The sequence below is a fragment of the Herpailurus yagouaroundi genome, unplaced genomic scaffold, assembly GCF_014898765.1.
Source record: "Herpailurus yagouaroundi ecotype Mexico unplaced genomic scaffold, PumYag 140, whole genome shotgun sequence".
NCBI classification, from domain to species: domain Eukaryota; kingdom Metazoa; phylum Chordata; class Mammalia; order Carnivora; family Felidae; genus Herpailurus; species Herpailurus yagouaroundi.
This window is the reverse complement of record NW_024412395.1, coordinates 52,617,717-52,639,950: the sequence shown is the minus strand read 5'-3', so window position 1 is coordinate 52,639,950 and position 22,234 is coordinate 52,617,717. Positions and strand designations below refer to the sequence as shown.

The 22,234-nt window shown below is 38.5% G+C and overlaps 1 protein-coding gene across 5 annotated transcripts in view; it reads right to left on the bottom strand.

The window, feature by feature from the left end:
• Positions 1 to 22,234, bottom strand: part of DCAF17 (DDB1 and CUL4 associated factor 17) — a 47,900-nt gene that overhangs the window by 3,972 nt on the left and 21,694 nt on the right. For 3 of the 5 annotated variants that reach the window (XM_040475360.1, XM_040475364.1, XM_040475363.1), the window contains exons 10-14: positions 19,090 to 19,199; positions 15,537 to 15,627; positions 14,819 to 14,902; positions 12,807 to 12,962; positions 11,938 to 12,030 (exon numbers count right to left, since the gene is read on the bottom strand). In XM_040475360.1, the coding sequence (XP_040331294.1) occupies positions 11,938 to 12,030; positions 12,807 to 12,962; positions 14,819 to 14,902; positions 15,537 to 15,627; positions 19,090 to 19,199 (534 nt within the window). Of the gene's footprint in view, positions 1 to 9,991; positions 10,534 to 11,399; positions 12,031 to 12,806; positions 12,963 to 14,818; positions 14,903 to 15,536; positions 15,628 to 19,089; positions 19,200 to 22,234 lie in introns of those variants that run through there. The other 2 variants (XM_040475362.1, XM_040475361.1) reach the window with 2 other exon arrangements.

The window sequence follows — 22,234 nt, the reverse complement described above, 5'->3', positions numbered from 1 at the left end:
CTATTTTGCTGTCAATATTTATAAAATAACAGGTATTAATTTCACTTGATCATGGAATGCGTATTTACTCATTGTAGGAGCATGCAAAAACCACACCCATCTGAATTTAGGGGAAACATTAAGAATTAGGGAAGAGGAGCACCTGCGTGGCTCAGTCCGTTAAGTGTTGGACTTCAGCTCAGGTCACGATCTTGCGGTTTGTGAGTTTGAGCCCCACATTGAGCTCTCTTCTGTCAACACAGAGCCCGCTTCAGATCCTCTGTCTCCCTCTCTCTGCCCCTCCCCCCCTCAAAAATAAATAAACATTAAACAAATATTTAAAAAATTACAGAAGAGATACTTCCTGTCAGTGGGCCTGGACTGGTAGATTGGCAGTATCTTTGTGTTTCCCTCACACTCCTTTTAGGAGCACATGAAATCTTATTCTTCCAGCTCTTAGTGAGGTCAGTGGCTGGTGCTTATTTCTCTCACCAACACCTACTGGGAATGGACTCCCAGCAATATCCCCCATAGCCCTCATTCTCACCCTTCCCAGGAGAATCCCAAGCCTCACATTTGTGAATAAACTTAGAATCAAACTACAACTTATTTTCCTGTGTTAATACGAAGAAGGACTAAAACAGTAACTAGTGTTAACATTAAATTTCATTGAAGATTATACATTTTTTTAAACATTTATTCATTTTTGAGAGTGAGAGAGACAGAGCGTGAGCAGGGGAGGGGCAGAGAGGGAGACACAGAATCCGAAGCAGGCTCCAGGCTCTGAGCTGTCAGAACACAGCCCGACGCGGGGCTTGAACTCACGGACTGAGAGATCATGACCTGAGCTGAAGTCGGCCGCTTAACGGACTGAGCCACCCAGGTGCCCCTCATTCAAGATTATAGATTAAAAGCATCAACTTAAATGTAAAAGCTAATTAAGAAACTCTTAGAAGAAAACATAAGTGTACATTTTTATGACCTTAGACTAGGCGATTGTTTCTTAGATATGACATCAAGAGCACAATCAACAAAAGAAAGAATAGATTCAAAATTTGACTTCATCAAAATTGAAAATTTTTGTGCTTCAAAGGACACCATCAGGAAAGAGGAAAGACAACCCACACAATGAGAGAAAATATTTGCAAATCACATTACCTGATAAGAGACTTGTATCTAGAATATATACAGAAATATATAAATATATAAATAACTCTTACAACTCAATAATAAAAAGACAATCTCATTAAAAATGGGTAAAGGATTGGAGTAAATGTCTCTTCAAAGATGGTATACAAATGGCCGAAAAGCACATAAGAAGATGTATATCATTAGTCATCAGGGAAATAAAATTCAAAACTGTAATGAAATACCACCTCATGCCCACTAGGATTGTTATACTAAAAAATAGAAAATAACAGGCGTTGGCAAGTATGTGGAGGAACTGGACCTCTTGTATATTGCTATTGGGAATATAAAATGGTACCACGGCTGTGGAAAATATTTTGTCGGTTCCTCAAAAAGTTAAACCTAGAGCTACCATGGGACCCACTAATTCCACTCCTAGGCATTTCTCAGGAGGACTGAAAATATCTATCTATACAAAAATGTGCACACAAATGTTTATAGCAGCATCATTGACAATAGCTAAAAACTGGAATCAACCTGATGTCCATCAACAGGTGCATAAACAAATGTGTTTAGTTTCATAAGAGAATATTACTTGGCCACAAAAAGAAATGAAGTATTGATACATGCTACAACATGGGTTAAAGTTTGAAGACAGCATGCTGAAGGAAACCAGACACAAAAGGCCACATTTTGCATGATTCTGCTTAGGTGAAACGTGCAGAATAGGCAAATCCACAGAAACAGATTAGTGGTTGCCAGGAGGTGGGGGGAAGGGAAATGGGAACGACTGTTAATGTATACAGGGTTTCTCTTTGGGGTGACAAAAATGTTCTAGAAATTAGAGAGGGGTGATGGCTGCACAATTTTGTGAACATTCTAAAAATCGTTGAATTGTACACTTTGAAAAGGTGAACTTCACAGTGTGTGAATAAAAATAAAATGTTTCCAGATCATATGCCACCTTAAAACATAGAAGGGTACATTCATTTAACTATCTTGGATGTAAGGCTAAGGTCTATTTCTTTAGATTGGAGTTTGCTGATTAGGGCTGTCTGCCATCTTTCTGGCCTTAAGCCGTGCTCACCGGCCAGAAAGCAGACCAGAACCTAGACATGTGGGAAGAAATAGAATTCTTCCCAATTCTCCCTTTAACCAGACATCCTGAACAAATTCAGATTCTCTTGGCCTCACCCCTTCTCTTGTTTCAGTCACTGCTACTAAGACTGCTCTGCGCGGACCCTGCAAACTTCATGCCAACACAGACTGCCAATGCGAGGACCTCATTCATGTCCTGTTGCTGAGTTTCCCTTGCTTCCTGCCCATTGGTGTCAAGGTGAATTCTGCCCTTGTGCAATCCGGAAATTCGGGGGAGTTATGTTGGAATCTTTGGAGAGTGGCAGGTAAGAGCTGGGGGTAAATTCTTCCCCCTTCCTCCCTAACCTATCCCTCACACACGGCCCTGAGGTGCAGTTTCTGTGGCTTCTTGGAGGCTGGTCTGTGAGATTAAGCATTTAGTTGCTCTTAGTGGTCCAATCAATAATGATTGGTAATGTTTCCTTTCACTTGCAAAAGTGTCTGTATATGCACAATAAATCACTCTAACGCTAGCCAAAGTGGCAGAGGCACCCAAGACCTGGCAGAAACTGAAATGGAAACCATCAGAGCAGGAGTCCAGTAAGGGAACCAAGACAGACTCTGGAAAAGAGACGTTTGGGACATTCTTATTTTTTTTGAAGTTTACTTACTTACTTACTTATTTATTTATTTATTTATTTTTTAAATATAAATTTTTTTTCAACGTTTATTTATTTTTGGGACAGAGAGAGACAGAGCATGAACGGGGGAGGGTCAGAGACAGAGGGAGACACAGAATCGGAAACAGGCTCCAGGCTCTGAGCCGTCAGCCCAGAGCCTGACGCGGGGCTCGAACTCACGGACCGCGAGATCGTGACCTGGCTGAAGTCGGACGCTTAACCGACTGCGCCACCCAGGAGCCCCAAGTTTACTTATTTATTTTGCAAGAGAGAGAGAGAGAGAGAGAGAGAGACACGCAGAGAGAGAGGGAGAGAGAGAATCCCAAGCAGGCTCTGCACTGTCAGCGCAGAGCCCTGCATGGGGCTCGATCTCACAAACCATAGGTTCACGGCCTGCGCTGAAAGCAAGAGTCAGACAGTCAACTGTGCCACCCAGGCACGCTGAGATATTTGGGACTTTCTATTAGCTGTGGTAGTGGTCTCAAGGACCTCTTTAAGTTCATGATAGTGTCAGCGTATCTTCAAGCAGATCTTGTGTCATTACTGTGTAAAATCTGAGGTTTTAGATGTGGGAGAGGTTGGAGCTGGAAATGCTTTAACTCTCACTGACTTTGCTCTCTACAAAGAGAAAGACAGATTACAGACAGGAAAATTAAGTGTTAGAATGGCTTTTAAATTGTAATTCTTTTAACGTGCTTTAACCAGTCTTATTACTCTTACAGAGGAAGCTTGAAAAGCTGTGCCCTTGGAGCTTGTGATTTTTCAAAGAAAAAATGGTGTTTAAAATAGGATTCAGAAATGATTGTCTGCTTGAGCAGGTGCCCTCCTAAGAGAAAATTTAAAATCCTTAATTGAGCCTTAAAACTTTTACTGGAAAGAACTGATAAAGAATTTATTGATAAATCATTTTCTTTTGAAAGTTTCATTTGAGAGATCACTTTATGGATGCCTATTACCGGAGAAGGTAGATTGTCCTCCATATGACTCATTTCACGGATTGTCACCTTTGTGAATTTAGCTCACTGTAAGTTTCATCACTTCTGCGGTGGTCCAAGGTTTCAAAGTATATTGAACTATAATGGGTTCAAAGCATTAATTGGGGTCACAGCAGGTTATTAACTGACTTTTCTACCTCAGATATAATTTTATTTAGTATACGAACTTTCTGGACTGAGGTAAGACAGGGAGAGGCTGGCAGCATACCCAGAGCTTCTCCAACGCTGTTGAGTCCCAACTTGCTAAATTCTGTTTATATGAGAATGAAGTATTTGGCAAAGGGTCCAAAAGTGTTTGGAAATTATTTGTAAAGGCAGAAAGCCATCTAAATGTAATGAACTTGAAATGATTACCATGTACCACGGTGCCAATACAGTGGTAAATTTTATGAATTTGTTGTTGTGGAAATGACACATGTGACAAAGTAGAACTGCAGAGACCGTCTGACTTAAAATATGATTAGAACTTTAGAGGTATCAAGTGCGTTTACCCCAAGAATTCAATACTCGTCTGAAGTTTAAAAAAAAATCAATCAATGTAACTTACCGTATTAACAGACTAAAAGCCATATGGTCGCCTCAACAGAGTAAGTATTTGACAGACTCCAACATCTATATCCAATAAAAACTCAGAAAACTAGTAATAGTAGGGAACTTCTTCAAATTAATAAGGAGCAGCTATGAACAACCAACAGTTAATATCATACATAATGGTGAAAGACCAAATGCTACCCACTATGCATTAGATACCCATATAGAAAAAACGAACTTTGATCCATATCTTGCACTGTACCCAAAAATCAACAAAAAGTGGATTATGGATCTAAATGTAAAACCCAAACTTGGGGCACCTGGGTGGCTCAGTTTGTTGGGCATACGACTTCGGCTTAGGTCATGATCTTGTGGTCTGTGAGTTTGAGCCCCGCATTGGGCTCTGTGCTGACCGCTCAGAGCCTGGAGCCTGCTTCAGATTCCATGTCTCCCTCTCTCTCTGCCCCTCCTCCACTCACACGCGCACACACACCCTCTTGGTCTCAAAAATAAACATAAATTTAAAAAATTGTAATGTAAAACCTAAACTAAATGTCTAAAATTAAAAACACTGGCCATAACAAGTGTTGGCATGGATATGGAGCACCTGGAACTCTCATGTACTGATGATGGGAATATAAAATGACATAGCGATTTTGGTAAAACAGTTTGTAAGCTTCTTAAAAAATTAAGCATATACCTAACACAGGATCCAGCCATTTTCTCTTTGGTATTTCCCAACAGAAATAAAGCATTATGTCCATACAAAGAATTTGTACTAAATGTTCACAGTAGCTTTGTTTGCAGTACCCCAAATTGGAAACTACCCAAATGTACATCAACAGGTAAATGTGTAAAAAATTGTGGTTATAACCACACAGTGGAGTAATATTAAGTAACAAAAAGGAATGAACTGTGATACACGTAATACAGATGGATCTCAAAATAACTCTACTGAGTGAAAGAAGCCAGGAGAAAAACAGAAGAGTACTTACTGTGCGACTACCTTTATATAAAATTCTGGACAATGCAAACTAACCTAAACCAACAGAAACAGATTAGTGGCTGCTTTGGGAAGGCAGGAGAGAAAGGCAAGAGAGGGGTGGCACAAAGAACCAAGAGGAAACTTTTTGGAGTGATGGATGTGTTTGATATCTCAATTGTAGTGATGGTTTCATGGGTGTATACATGACATGTCAAAATTTACCAAACTTGGGGCGCCTGGGTGGCTCCGTCAGTCAGGCATCCGACTTCAGCTCAGGTCATGATCTCGCGGTCTGTGAGTTCGAGCCCCGCGTCGGGCTCTGTGCTGACAGCTCGGAGCCTGGAGCCTGCTTCGGATTCTGTGTCTCTCTCACTCTCTGCCTCTCCCCCGCTCATGCTCTGTCTCTCAATAACACATAAATGTTAAAAAAGTTAAAAAAAAATTTACCAAACTGTGTAATTTAAATGTGTGCAGTTTATTATATGTCCATTATGCCTCAAAAAATCTATGTTAAGAAAATTTAAAATTTATACATGGCATATAAACACACCTGAATATGCTTATCATCATTAGTTTATCAGGAAATATAAATCAAAATCACACTGAGGGGGTGCCTGGATGAGTGACTGGTTGAGCAACCAATTCTTGGTTTTTGGCTCAGCTCATGATCTCATGGTTCATGGGTTGAAGCCCCGCATTGGGCTCTGTGCTGACAGTGAGGAGCCTGCTTTGGATTCTCTTTCTCCCTCTCTCCGCCCCTCCCCTACTCTCTCAAAAGAAAATACATAACCCACATCAATGTAGTTATTAGGGAAAGGATAAAGCTTATTTAATACTAATATCATATTATAGCAAAAATTCATCCGATTTACAAATAACATGAACTCCCAGCCTTTAAAGGAAAAAATCACTTTCTGCTTTTATTACAATGTTTTATGGAGCCTCTTCTCTGGTGCCATCCTGTCCAGCTCCAGCAGTCACGTAGAACAGTCTAACATAAGCCTTTAGCAATCCAGGTTTGTTCTGTTAGTCCTCATTAAAGGAAACAGGGTTCCTTGATGAGAATGTATTCTATGTTTGAGAAAGAATAATGCAAGCTGGCTTTTGAGTTATCTTAATTATTATCACAAAGAAAGAATGTTTTCAGCAGTTCCTGGTGGGATGGGGGTGGGGTTAAAAAAGATCAAGAGGGTGACCTGAGAAAGGGCTGCTAGAGGCAAGTAGAAACAATCTACGTATCAACTAGAGATGATTATACACCCACCACAAATGCTAAGATAAAGAAGAAGACTAAGAACCACAAATGTTGGAGAAAATGTGGAATGACTGGAAGTTTCATATTGTTGCAGGCATGTGAAATGATACAATCCTTCAGGGGTGGGTGGGTGGGGGGGGATCTGGCAATTGCTTATTAAACTAAACACACTCCTACCTAGGACCCAATAATTCCATTCTTAGATGTTTACCCAAGAGGAATAAAGAAATATGTTCGCAAAAAAATGTGTACAAGAATGTTCACAGCACTTTATTCACAATAGTAAAAAAAAAAAAAAAAAGAAAAAAAATCAGAAACAGCCCAGGTGTCCATTAACAGAAAACTGGAAAAAACAAATTGACGCATTCATACAAAAGACTGGTCAGCAATAAAAAGGGATGAATCACTGGTACATGCAAAGTGAATTAACTTCAAAAACACGGTGAATGAAGGAAGCATTCCACTTTGTATGATTTCATTCATATAAGGTTTTAGAATGGGCAAATTTAATCTGTGAGGCAAAATAATCAAAACGGTAGTTAGCCCCCAATAGGTGTGGTGAGCATTGACTGGGAAGGAACTGGAGGAAACTTTCTGGAATGAGTGCTATGTTCTGAATTTTGAAAAGGGTTTGGGTTACGCAGATGTACGCATTTGCAAGAACTCAGCAAATTTATTTATTTATTTATTTATTTAAAAAAAAATTTTTTTTTTCAACGTTTATTTATTTTTGGGACAGAGAGAGACAGAGCATGAACAGGGGAGGGGCAGAGAGAGAGAGGGAGACACAGAATCGGAAACAGGCTCCAGGCTCTGAGCCATCAGCCCAGAGCCCGATGCGGGGCTCAACTCACGGACCGCGAGATCGTGACCTGGCTGAAGTCGGACGCTTAACCGACTGCGCCACCCAGGCGCCCCAAGAACTCAGCAAATTTATATTTAACATTTGTGCATTTCACTGCATGTAAATGTACATCAAAAATTTTAAAAACTGAACATTAAACTCTATTTAGTGGTATGCATGTTGAGGTATCAGGGGGAAGTATACTGAGGTCTGCAATTTACTTTGAAATGCATCATAAAAGTAACATGGATAGATAGTAATAAAACACGTAAAATTTAGAATCCATGAAGTTGGTATTTGGGTATTTACTGTAAAATTCTATCAACATTTCTGTATGTTTGAAAAGTTTCATTATAAAATGATGGAGAAAAGCCCTCAGTTGGTCTTATCTTTCTAATATATATCCTTTGCCTATAATAAATTATTCCTTCTGTAAGATTCTGTAGCAACACAGGGACCAGAAATTAGCCCCAGAATTTTCCCTAGAATTCTAAAAGTTAGATACATATGTAGACATGGTTAAGAAAGGTAAGAAATAACAAAGATTATTAAAAAGGAAGTTAAATTAACTTATGAATCATTACCAATACTGGTGTTCATTATTACTACAAACAGGATGAGAGTACCATATTTTGTACCTTTTTAAAGAATTACTTTTAACTACTGAATGAAGAACCATCATTTATGTCACGTTATATATGTGAATAGGCCAACTGTATTTCATCCAAACTTTGTCCAAAATTTGGATATCCAGACATCATTAAAAAAACACTAAGTATTTTCTTGTACCTAATATTATCATTATTGGTATGCTTTATATGAGACAAAGTAACATGATTTGCTTTTTGAGAGCTTTGGAGGAAATCTGGCATAGTTTGTGTCAAAAGAATCTGGATGTGTTTCCTATCTCTGCACTTATTAGTTGTGGCAAAGTAACTTCTATAAGCCTCATGATACTCATTTACAAAATGTGGAGGGATAACAGTAGTTTCACACTTCATATGGTTATTCTGAATGTTGAGTGAACCATTTCATTTTACATGCTATCACAGTGACTGGTAGATAGAAAGCAGTCAATAAATGTAAGTTACCATTTAAAAAATATGTACAAGAGGGGCGCCTGGGTGGCGCAGTCGGTTAAGCGTCCGACTTCAGCCAGGTCACGATCTCGCGGTCCGTGAGTTCGAGCCCCGCGTCGGGCTCTGGGCTGATGGCTCAGAGCCTGGAGCCTGTTTCAAATTCTGTGTCTCCCTCTCTCTGCCCCTCCCCTGTTCATGCTCTGTCTCTCTCTGTCCCAAAAATAAAAATAAATGTTAAAAAAAAAAGAAAAAAAAATATGTACAAGAAACAAAACATTCAGTTGGTGGAAGAATGTCAAGTACCTTAATTTGTTTAAATAGAACATCATCTCCTCACTAGGCAGTTCAAACAGCAACTACAATAGGATTTGTTTTGTTTTCTCTCAGAGTTGAGAGAAACGTTTTAGAGTCAAAGAAGGATAATCTTGCTGCCTCGATACTGTGAGAACACAGCATCACAAGGAGTGAAATGTAGCAATACGCTTCTCATCAGCTTAATATCTAGACCTGCTGGAAGAAGCTAAATTGCTTCCCTCAGTTTTGCATTAAACACTCAGAAACGTTGCCTATAATGTTTTATGCCTATCAGTAGTGCCTGTTAGGTAGGCGGGCCACACCACTGAAGACTCTAAGAGTCAGGCAGAGAGTGGGGGTTGAGGTGGGGCCAGGAGGATATTAACCGCCACGTCCCTCCACTCCAAGAGAATGGCGGTGTCATGGCTGGCAGGTGGCGGAATGAACAGCTGCGATGCCACTATGGGGGGCTGGGACACCCACACTCTTTTGGGAAGCATGCTGTACTGTCTCCTGCTGTGTGTGTTATCTGTAAATTTCCCACATTCTTTACTATCTTCTGTATCATTTGGCATCTTTTTATCAACCATCTTGTTAAAAGTCATGCAGCCCACATTCCCACAAAATGTCACAATCAGCTGAACCTAAATAGGAACAGCCTGTCCTTCCAGTTGGGGCATAACCCTTCTGTTTGTTACAGTGCCCACAACTGACCTCCCCTTCCCCCCCACCGTGGTCTTTTACACTGAGGTGAAAGTGTCCGGCTGATACGGCATAAGGATCCTGGTCTAGTCTGACTTTAGCAGTGGTGAAACATGCGGAGTTTCTCAGTGGTCAGTTCATACCTAGACTAGAAGTATTCTAGCCACCCACCCACTCCTGCCCCCAGCCTAAAAAGCAGCCAAGAATCTCAGCTAATTCTCAGATGCCTTTCTGAGCAGATGAGTTCATATCATTTCATTAAAAGAAGAGAGTGACTTAAAGGAGATGGGGAAACTCAATAAACCTCTTCTTAAAAAAAATCAAACAGGACTGAAGTCTTAACCTTTTCTGAAACACTCTTGGAAATGGAAAATAGGCTTTCAGCTTTTACATAGCACTGCATCTGCTTTGAAACCCATACAACACTGGTTTCTTTCTTTTCTCTGGTATTTTAATCTATTCCCTCTTACTGGACTTGTTTTTCAAGATGTAAATTCATTGGGCATGACTGTTTAGCTATAGCTAGTGTCTAATTGGAAGTTTGGGGCAATATCCATTACATCATAATTATTCAACTGCTCTGTAACCACAATCAGGTCTCTAAAATGCTCTGAAAGCTTCAAATATTATATTAAATATGCATAAAACAAGAATGGATTTTTCCAGTAGTAGAGATATAAGGATTAGAATTAATATATGAAGATAGTCATACCTTGCTCACAAGGTAATCACTTCTACTTGCCCAAATGGTTATTACACTTAAGGTCAGACGCAAAAAGATTTATCTTTGGCCACATATAAATATTTTCTGTTATTAAAACGTTAGCAATCTTACCTATTGCACAAAAGATAGTTTTAGGTTTGTTCCTTTTATTTCTCTTACATTTATGGACTCTGCTACTAATTTCTTGATGTCTGGAATAGGTTAACACCTTTTTCTCCTCAGCACTGTTGATCGTAATTAGCTTGACATTTATCTGCAAACTTCAAGGGCAGAAAAGGGCAGAATTCACATCATTCTTAACATGGGGTCAGGCCAAAACCAAAGGGAAAACTAAAGGGTTTTAATGCAAATTATCCAAGCTACAATCCCATATTTTAACCTTAAATTTGATTCAGCAATGATTTGCACTGCTGTTTCCTCCCCTTCTATTTTTACTGGTTCTTCTTTTGAGGCTGAATCAGAGAAATGTGCTGAACGTGTGGATCTCAGCAACCGGATTTCTCAAACAGGAAGCAAAAAGAAACAATTTTCTCCCAAGACTTATATCGCTTTTATTTAACAATCTGATGAATGATTATCTGAGTTCAAGGATTATATCTATATTGGTCCTAACAAAGAAGCAAAAATACTTGTTTCACAACTAAGCCAGAGTCAAAAGCCTTTTCTAGCTAATCAGTCAGTCCCCAAGCTAGTAGGAATTGAGACTTTATCTACTCTTCCACAAGGAACAGAACTGGGGGGATCCAGGATACTTTTATCTTATTGCATAGGTATGAAAATACTGCCTAAGCAGAACTGGGAAACTTACCAAATAAACAGAATGGTGAAATGAGTACAACATTCTTAGATATATTCAGAGCTAAACGGGCTACATATCAGGAAAAATTTTCACTTAAATTTTGCTTGGAATCTTTTACATTAGTCTGTGATAGAAATGTAAATAACCAATGGGAACACCAAGCCAAGAGAATAAAACCATGGAAGAAAAGATCATCTGAGAACTAGAACCAATTCCTAATGCTACATATAAATATAAACATATACATATATACACATATATGATTAAAAAAACATGATGACACATTTTTGGCTCAAAGGTATTATTTCACATTATGGATCTCATTTCTCACCCTAAGGCAAAGTTTGGTATACAGGATGGAGCATTTCTTTCTGAATCCTTTACGCCCCTTTTTTTTTTTTTTTTTTTTTTTGGTCTCTTCTGCATCATCTTACCAATCAAAATTCCATACCATCCTTTAAGAACCATGTTTAACACTTCTCCATCAGTAACCTTCTCCCAACAACTGGCACCAATTTGTTTTTCTGTGCTCCCCAACACCTGATATTTGCAGCACCACCTAGCTAAAAGCTCTAAATGCTAGACTTCTTGGGATGTCATTCTAAAAAACTCTCTCCATAAAATGAAGTCCTTACCACTTGTATGGCAATAATTTAAAAAAGAAGTCACAGTCATGTGAGGTCAATACAAGATGTTTTCTAGAAAATACTGGAGAACTTGCTACACAGATAACAGAGAGGAGGACTGAACATAGTTGCTTGGATATGTGGCTAAAAGTCTCATGAGTTACATCTCAAGTTTTAAAAGTATCTCACTCCTTTTCACAACTTCTGTTTGTTGTTTCTTCTTCGCCAGGGTCACATACCATCTGGTAAACGTAGCAGCTGAAGACCCTGCTGGGTTTCTGTTCTATGTGTAGTACCAAGTCTCTGTCAAAGTAGACTTCATGGCTGTATGTCTGGAATGAAAACACAGCCAAATGAAATCTCCTTTTCACACAACCATATTCACAACTGTGTCACTAAAATGTCATAGCACCTATGCTAGAGATCTTCAAATATGTACATGGAAGCAAAACAGTTGCTAGAAATAGTTTATTGTCATTATTTATGAACATGCAGATTCCTTATGAGGCAGGCATTACATGAAATGTTGAAAATAAAAAGAACCCTGGTCTTAAGAGTGGGAACACCTGGATTCCATTGCCTGTACTCTATCTCACTGTGTGAGAGTGGGCAAGTTGCTAAACCTCTCAGATATTTGATAAAACAAATGATTGGATAAAATGGCAGCTACTCTTCCTTATAACTTTTATATTCTATAATAATCAAAAAAGTAAACAGATATTTCTGAGAGTGCCTAGAAACCCTACATGCTTAGATATCATCTCTTAAATAACTGGGGGGATTCAACACAGTACGCTTCTATTTTTAAAAATGTTATCAAACTTATAAAATGTGAGAAAACCTAAGACTATGGTAAGGAAATAAACAGCATGTCTCAGAATAAAACATAAAACTTTATCTTTAGGGCCTCTAGAAAGGAGGCGTCCTCTAGTTCCTAGGGAAGGAAGGTTTAAGAAGTACTCGTTTTTGTCCGGTCGGATGATACCTCTTTGATGTGGTCATTGGTACAGGCGAGCCTGGACTGACATGAACACAGTAGCACGTGTTTCAATGAATGTCACCTATGAAGAAAATTCTTACAACTTTGAATTCCACGGACTCTACTCACCACATCCCATGACTCCTCTAGTGGAATGCTTTTAAGTAAAGTTCCATATTCATTACAGTGGAAATCCAGGTGAGCTTTTCCTTCAGCATCTATTTGGGTAACAGCTACCACAGAAAGCAAATCCAGCTCATCTTCGTAGTCCACAATTTTAAAAGTCTTAGGGAACGGATGGGTTAGGTAGAGGAAAAAGGGGCAAAATCCAGTTATCCACTTAGGATTATTCCTGTTCATAGTTTAACTCTTCTATTATCTTTCTTATTTTAAAAATGTGGAAAGAAGAACGAATGGGTGAGAGCATAAGTAGAAATGTGTCTCTACTTTCATGCCTAGTAAAAGTCACAAGATTCTGAAGACTTAAGCAGCATCCCACAGATTCTAACAGACTCAAGTCTATGCAGATCTTGGCCAAAGTATTATTGAAATTCTCTATTATGACAGCAACCCAGAACTTCTCCAAGTTCCAAAGAGGTGTTCAACTGCTGCCTCTGACGTGTGTGTTCACTGGTTCCCAGATAGTACTAAATATATGCAGCTCAGTTCTGAAACCTAAAAACTACCTACTGTGTCGGAAGAGTCTTACACCAGAAAATCACAAGTCATTTCAGGAAGAACTGATGACCTATCACATACTATTTATGACTCTCTTTACCATCTTTTTTTTTTTTTTTAACTCTTTTTGGTTCTCTAAAAAAAAGTAAAAATGGCTGCTTACACTTGAGGAAGAATATTAACTAGGAACTGAAATCCAACCCACAGAACAGAACTGGGATAAGAGATATTTCTTGGAAATGACTAATGATGGTAAAGACTTACAAGAGAAAAATCTAACCTCAGAACTCTGTTTAAAGAAGAAAACCTGGGATTCCAATAGCCTCACAGGGGAAGCAGATCTGTGCCAGCCATCCGAGGATGGGCTACAGGAAGGCACATTTTGGCAGGCACAAGTTTCTTTTAACCACCACGTACTAATCCTTCACTTACATTTGGTAAAACTACTTTTTAATCCACTTATATTTTCTGCCTTTACTACCCATAACATAAAACTTTATCAGATTTATTATACATGGTTCCTTTTTATTTACTTTTTTGCCTTAATATTACCTTGGTCAAACTTCAAAGAGTGACTTCTTGCCTGGGTGTCAGTGATTTTATAGCTTTTAGTTACAATCCCTTTTGGTTTTTCCTTTGCAGGCTAAACCTTGTTTTCTAAGCTCTTGATGGAGACTATCTCTCTTTTTGCTACCACCTTCTCCTTGCTAATTATTGTTGCCATATATATATGGCATGCAGCCACATACTTTTTGGAGTGCAGCCACATACTGGGAAACCTCTAACCTTTGAAAAAGATTTTCAAAAACTATCCTTAGAAGGCTACTCTAATATTTCTACCTAGAAATGGTCACAGAACGAATACAATTATCTGGTCTAAACAGACTCTGTATTCATGCAATGGTTATATATTCAAAGCATTATCACTGCCAGTTGATTTCATAAGAACTTTCACTGCCTCTTTAAAAGAAAAGGATAAAAATGTATTAGCTCAGTGGCTGGCGATGTCAAGTTCAGGCCACAGGCTGAACTAATTTACCACACCCTCACACCCTTCTTCCTTGGCCCACGATCATTAATAAACATATCTGTGTCTTGTAAAGGAAAAGCCATAAAGTCATCAGGATATATTTCCCTACAAAGTGTGCACGTTAAAAAAAAAAAAAAAAAAAGAAAGGAAAGGAAAAAACCCTGTATATATTAACAAGCAATAAGCTAGTAGTGTTTTCAAATTATTTTGGCTCTATAAATCTTTCTGCAAACAAAATCTTATGAATAATTCTAATATGAGAAGAGCAGATGATGGGGACGCATTGGTTGAAATAGCACGCACAATCCTACCAACGAAGTCTGTATGGAACTGCTCACCCCGAACCTCTACCCCAGAGTTTGGGAAGCATAATTTAAAAACCATAGGGCTAGTACACACTCATTTGGTTTGCTATGTCTGGCTAAAGTAATACCTCTTGTTCTGGGTCATCATCCAGAAGGTTAAATTTTTTTTTCACCACCCGTCCAGAAGCTGTAACAGTGAGTAAATTTTCATTCTATCATATGGAGACAAATGAAAAGATATGATGAGTCCTATCATGTACAGCAAATAGCAAAATTGTATTAAATTTGGTTAAACAATCAACCCTTCTCCAACACCCATAATTCTTTCTTCTACTGAGAAAATTCTAAATCAGATTTCTGATCCTCCTATTAGCAAAAATACTTTACTATCATAAATTAATGGATAAAATACCAAAAGCAGTGGATCTGCTTTTAGAAATTTCTCTCCACATAATTTTCTTCATGCTCTTAATTTGCACACTAAAAGAAAACAACTACCTGGAGTTAAAGCATGGTATGTGATTTCTGATTCATATTTAACCTAACTGACTCCAAGTTTGCACAATTAATTAAACCCAAAGGTCGATAACTCATCAATAAAAACTAAAAGAGAAACCCAGAAAGGAAACAGAAATTAGCAAAAGACAGCTTAATATAACCAACTCTTTTCAAATCTCAACTGTGCATGAGGCTAAGCCTAGCTCCCTATGCAGACAAAAACACTCAGATTTCTACAGGATCGTGCTGTTCTTTTCAGCCACACCGAAAGACAAACACATTTGCATACTATATTCTCAAATAGAAAGACAGTGATATACAAAGAATTTTAAAGTACTCCTGACTTACTTTGTTCTTCTCCCTGTTGGCCAAAATGACAAAGTCTTCAGAGATCTGATGCTGGGCACTATTATTTTCTACTTCATTTAGCTTTAAAACTCTGAAAAGGAAAAAAGATTCTAAGAACCTAAGACCTCAACACACCATCAAAGTGGTAAAGTTGAACTACTGAAATAAAACTTAACAAATGAAAAGTACAGTAACAACACTGAGTTAGTTCTCTCCTCCTGAGTAGTCTGAAATGTTCATGTCTGATCACTTAAGTGTCCAGAAACTCCTTCAAATTCAGAGATTTTGTTAGACAGAAAAACCTGTGACAACAGGTACTCCTGAGGTAGGTAATGAAGCAGCTTCCTCAGGCTTAAGCCATCTTTCAAACTGGCTTACTGAAAGTTACTCTTAAAGAACCTTATCTTTGTTGTCCTGCAACAACTCTTTAATGTTTCAGTTTTAACAATGGCATTATACTAGATATTGGCATTTTTTACTTCTGAATCTATCATGAGATATTAATGACCAATACTCAGAGTTAATTATATGACAGATTGGATTTGGGGCACCTGGGTTGCTCAGTCAGTTAAGTGTCTGACTTAATTTTGGCTCAGGTCACGGTCTCACAGTTTGTGAGTTTGAGACCCATGTCGGGCTCTGTGCTTCGGATTCTCCCTCCTTCTCTCCCCTCTCTCTCTCTGCCCTTCTGCCTCTCATCCACACACACACACACACACACACACACACACACACACACACACACACAGTCCCTCTCTCTCTCCCTCCCTCCCTTCCTCCTCCCTCTGGCCCTCCCTGGCTCTCTCTTTCTCTCAAAATAAATAAATAAACATTAAAATTAAAAAAAGGGAGAGACTCGATTAGCAACTAAGCCTAAACTAAGAGTTTTCATAAAAGAGTAATATTTGAAAACTGCAATTTACTTAACACTTTTTTTTTGTAGGATTATATTTAAAGATTTGGGTTTTCTGAGTGCAAATGGCCTTATGGATCAAACTTATTAAGCAAGAGAAAATAAAATAATTTGCTCACCACCCACACAAATCTGTTCACAGCATTAACAAGCTTCAAAAGCACAATGTTATTAAAGCATAAAATCTAGAATGCAAGCAAAAAGAATAGCAGGGAGTAGCAGCCACAGTGGCCAGAGAGAGCCAGGAGGCTTTCTTTGCCAGAGATAAAGAAATCAGATTGTATTTTAAATTACTCAATTCATTATCTTAATTATTTAAAAGTGCCTATCTTTTAGAACCTGCCAAAAGGGCACACACTCTGTGGCTCTTACTTTCTTAAACTCAAAGTACTACTAAAGGTGGGTAGAGAGGTGCCTGGGTGGCTCAGTGGGGTAAGTGTCTGACTCTTGATTTCAGCCCAGGTCACAATCTCACCAGTTTGTGAGATGGAGCCCTGCGTCAGCACAGAGCCTGCTTGGGATTCTCTCTGCCCCTTCCCTGCCCCTTCCCTGCTCGTTCACACGTGCACACACATACACACACAAGCACGCACACACGCTTTCTCTCTCTCAAAAGAAATAAACTTTTTTTTTTTAAAGGTGGGTAGCAACAAACATTAAAAGTATGGTTTAATAAAGCTAAACTACAGATTTTAAGACTTTTTATAAAAGTTCATCATCTTATTTAATTAAGTCCCTTTATCATCTTTATAATCAATCCAGAGAAGTAGATTAATTATCATGAAGCATGAGGAATAAATAAGGCAGACAATACCTTTCTTATTCAACAAACTTACGGAGCACCTACTCTGTGCTAAGCACTATGTTCAAGTGCTGGGGTTCTAAATATCAGCAAAACAGACTCTTTCTCTGTCATTATGGAGTTGCTGATTCTAAAGCTAGATATTTAAACAGATGATCACATAGATAACTAATTAAAATTGCTGTGTTAGAAGAACATGACACAGTGGGTGCAATGAAAATGTGATGGGGGAGCGAATCTAACGAGGGGTCTCAGGGAAGGACTCTGCAAAAAAAGGATATTTAAGCTGGGGCATGAAATATGAATAGAAATGAGGCAGAACAGGGAGGGGAAACACATTCCAGAGGAAACAGCCCCCAGCTTTCTGAAATGACGGCACTGCTGAAGTAAACTGAGTGGGAGGATGATCTTCCAGACCATACTAAGTATGCTGGTCTTTATCTCAGGAACAAGAAGCCATAAGAAGGTTAAAGTAGAATCCATTTAGTTAGGTTTTTGTGTTTGTTAATGTTCCTAAAAATCACTCTCACTGCTGAGAAGAAAATAGACTTAAAGAGTGCAAAAATAATTCTTGGAGTCCAGGAGGTAGCCTATTAATATAGTCCAGGCTAATGATGACAATGGTCTGACCAACATGGTGACAATGGCCAAGGGCAGGAAGAGGCGGATTTAGGAAAATTTAGTAATACAACAACAACAAAGGATTCACAGGATATATGGTGCAGGTGTGTGTGTGTATGTATGTGTGTGTGTGTATGTAAGGGACAGGGAGGGGGTGAGCAAGAGGGAGAGAGAGAAAGGGAAAGAGAGAGAGAGAGAGATGGGGGGCAATGTACATGAGTATATGTATATGAAAAGTCAAGAGTATATGCATATGATGAAAGAAAGGCAAGAAGGTAACAAAGTGTTAAGAATAATTCCAGATTTTTGGCTGAGCTTAGATGAGAAATTTGGGCAAGGATATAAATTTTGGAGTTTTGGTGTACACATGATCTTTGAAGCCAAAGGAATAGATAGAATCATGCAGAAAGGGAATGAAGAGTGAGAAGAAAATAGGGTCTAAATCCTGAGGACATGTAATAATTAAAGTCTGGAAGACTTCCTCTAGAAGAGGATGACCATGAAAGGACATGAAGAAAGACACATCAAAGAGGGAGGGAAATATTCAGGAGAACTGTGGTGTCGGGGAAGCCAAATGAAGAGTATTTCAAGGAAGGAAAGGTCACCTGGATGTAGATGTGGGTCAACAAAACAAAACAAGGTTCACTTCAAACAACTCCTGCACTAAAGCTATCTTTTACACCAAAAACAATCATCTCTCATTAATCCTAGAGAATTAAAACCTGATGAAGACAAGCCAATCTGAATCTCCTTTTACCCATATATCATCCACCAAAGAATTTATTTAAATGTAATATCTACAAACAGTAATGAGGAGGCTGAAAGAATAAAGTCAGGTTCTCTGAGGAAGCAACCTACAACAAGCTAATTATTTCTCTAATTGGGTCAGCAGTGAGCTGGCAAAAATAAACACGCCAATAAATGCTTCCAAAAGCTACTTTTCGCTTTAAAGCAACTAATGAAAATACTCACTTGAAGGGCACCTGGGTGGCTCAGTTGGTTAAGCATCTGGTTCTTGATTTCAGCTCAGGTCATGATCTCAGGGTTCATGAAGTCAAGCTCTGCATCAGGCTCTGCGCTGCTGGTGTGGAGCCTGCTTGGGATTTTCTCTCTCTCTCCCTCTCTCTCTCTGTTCCTCCCCCACTTGTGCTCGCTTGCTCTCTCTCTCTCTCAAAATAAATAAGTAAACTTAAAAAAAAATTTAAAAAAATACTCACTTGACCTGATTGGGGCCAACATGTATTATTCTACCAGAAGCATCAGGATGAAAATAGATCCAGTCAGATTCTAGAGAACAACATTCCATTTCTTGGATCCCATTTTTTGCCTAAAGTTGGGGAAAAAATATTGAAAATAAAGATTAAGGGAGAATAAAATAAGTTTTCAAATCTAACATCAATGATAGATCAGTAAATCAAAGCTACAGGGAAAAGAAAATATCAACAGTTGAACTGGGATATGCAGAAGAACTGAATTTGGGCAGTCATACTTGAGAAATCCAGAACATCTGCTCTGTACCATACAGTTTGCCTCACAAATAACAACCTAACAGTAATCCTATCTCAAGCATCTATTTTGTGTCAGACATTGCGGTAGATGTTTTAGAGCCATTTCATTTGATTTTAACAATACTCAAAGCACATGTGACTACCCCCATTTTGATGAGGATAAAATCACAAAGAGGACAAATCATTTGCTCAATGTTTTGCAGCTGCAAAACAGCAGCTCTGACTCCAAAGCCCAAGGACTTTCCATTATATAACTCTGTATAATTATGCACATGCAGTCCCCTACAACTTCTTCTTCCCTTGCCCATCCCTAATAAACTGTCAAAAAGCGTGCGTAGCGCACAAATAAATATGCAACCCAATCTAAAATCTCAGAAACAGGTCACATAATCTTTTTGGATAAGTCAGATGTTAACCTCTAATAATGAGGAAATGGTCTAATAGCCTTTTAGGTCTGCTTAGCCTTTTAGGCAAGGAGAGATTTATTTCATGGCAGGACATTTAGACATTAAAATAAAGAGAAGTTACCTCCGTGATATATGATCACATATGTACATAAATGTTTTACCTTATACAAAGGAGCACTGGGAACTAATACCAGCATGGATACATTAATTTCATTTAATTTCTTTAATTTTTCCAACACAAAATGAAGTGATACCACCTTTCCTATTAGATACTCATATTTTTGAAATATTAACTTACTAATTTCACTAGCATATACTGACAGGATACTATGTCTCAAGTATCACACTAGGTGTTCATACCACACATGAACTAAACATAACCCTTGCCGTCAAAATCTCATTATCAAAAAGGGAGGCAGAAACACAAACAGAACAGAAAAGAATAAGATGGTGTAGAAAACAAAGTGATCAAGCCACACACAGGATATTATCAAGCATTCAACCCAAGTGAGCAGAATTTCAGGATGAAAAAAAGAGCTTGAAGTAAGCCTTAAAGGATGAGTACAAAATGGCTACAAGAGATGGCAAAATCTGAAGCACAAAAATGCTAATCCATACAGCATGTGTGTGCATACACATGAATAAACATTTTAATTCTGGCTCCTAGAAAATATGCATGGTGTCCAGTCATGAGACTAGAGAAGTAGGTGGGGGCTACTTTTTTGAATTCCATGCTTAAAAAAAAAAAGGGAATTTAACACATATTCTGTACTAGTGAATGTTTTAATTTTTAAGGAATTTTTATAAGTATCCTAATAATTTCTAATAGGAATGGTGGTATTATCACATTGTATATACATAAGAAAATCAATGGAATTAAATACCTTGTTTGCTACCACTAAAATTAACATATCCAAGATGGCATTAGCTCCAGATGTCCCTTTAATATCAAACATGCACATACTATACATATCTTTCTTTAGACGATTCTCTTCATTGTAATAACTATAACATGCAAAAGAAATACTATCTTTTAAATATAAGACAGCATTATTACCAGCTTCTGCAGCTTTTATTATGTGCTTGAATGCTAGATTTTAAAGCTCAGTTAAATTTTTTTTTTTTTTCAACGTTTATTCACCTCTGGGACAGAGAGAGACAGAGCATGAACGGGGGAGGGGCAGAGAGAGAGAGGGAGACACAGAATCGGAAACAGGCTCCAGGCTCTGAGCCATCAGCCCAGAGCCCGATGCGGGGCTCGAACTCACGGACCGCGAGATCGTGACCTGGCTGAAGTCGGACGCTCAACCGACTGCGCCACCCAGGCACCCCTAAAGCTCAGTTTAATAGAAAGCTATGAAACGTTTTCTGAATTCTTCAGTTTGGCTGCATGTGTTTTTGGGTAATCTACTCTTTTGACTGATGGGTGGGGAAGTAAAGGGCATATGCATCCTTAAATTAATGTCCTTACCAGAAAGCTGTCTGGCAAAAGGATTGAAAACTTTCCCTGGATTTGGCAATTAGTTATGAATATGTTGAAATACAGATTTGACTAGATGTTATAATCAGTTATTACAGGACAGTACTTGATAGACATGCTTGGTATAGATGCTGGAAGCCATTTTGTGTGTGTGTGTGTGTGTGTGTGTGTGTGTGTGTGTGTGTGCGCATGCACGTGCACACACACACACAATAATATATATTATCTGTTCTTATATAAAAAGAATATCTAGAATTGTACAGGGTTTGACAGGATGGAAAAAGTTAAGTGAAAGAGGGCTATGACAGGTCCTGGTGGTTGAAGAATGTTCACTGGCTGAGAGGTGAATAATCAAATCACAGACTTGTCATGACAGCCTCTATCTAGAGAGGCCACTGTAAAAGAGGACGTCATTGGGGCTGCCACATGTGACAGGTAAATGAGAAAATGGAAGGGAACAATGTTCCGACAGAAGGAAACTAGAAGACACTACATAGTGTTCCCTGGTGGCGACATCAACAGAAATAGATAACTGGACCCAAGACTATGTTGATCTTCAGTGTGGTGTAAGGAGGCCTGTGACTCTAAAAGCCACTGAATCAAACAGTGACTGATTGAGCACGGTGCTGGAAGAGATAGATATGGAATAAGTGGAGTCTGCTTCAGAAAAATTAAGTTCATCTCATATATCAGGAGGTTCCAGAAATAAACTACACTAACTCAGCAATAGAAAACAAAGATGGAACCCCTCTACCCATCATCACTGTGCATTCACTCTTTGGCACTTACCTTAATTAGTGTACATTAACAGACTGCATCTTACTTATCTACATGTGTGCTTTAGAGAGCATAAGCAACTTGAAGGAAGGAAGGTGTCCCCAGCCATGCCTGGCCCACATTAGGCACTCTTTAAATTAAATTAAATTAAATTAAATTAAATTAAATTAAATTAAATTAAATTAAATTA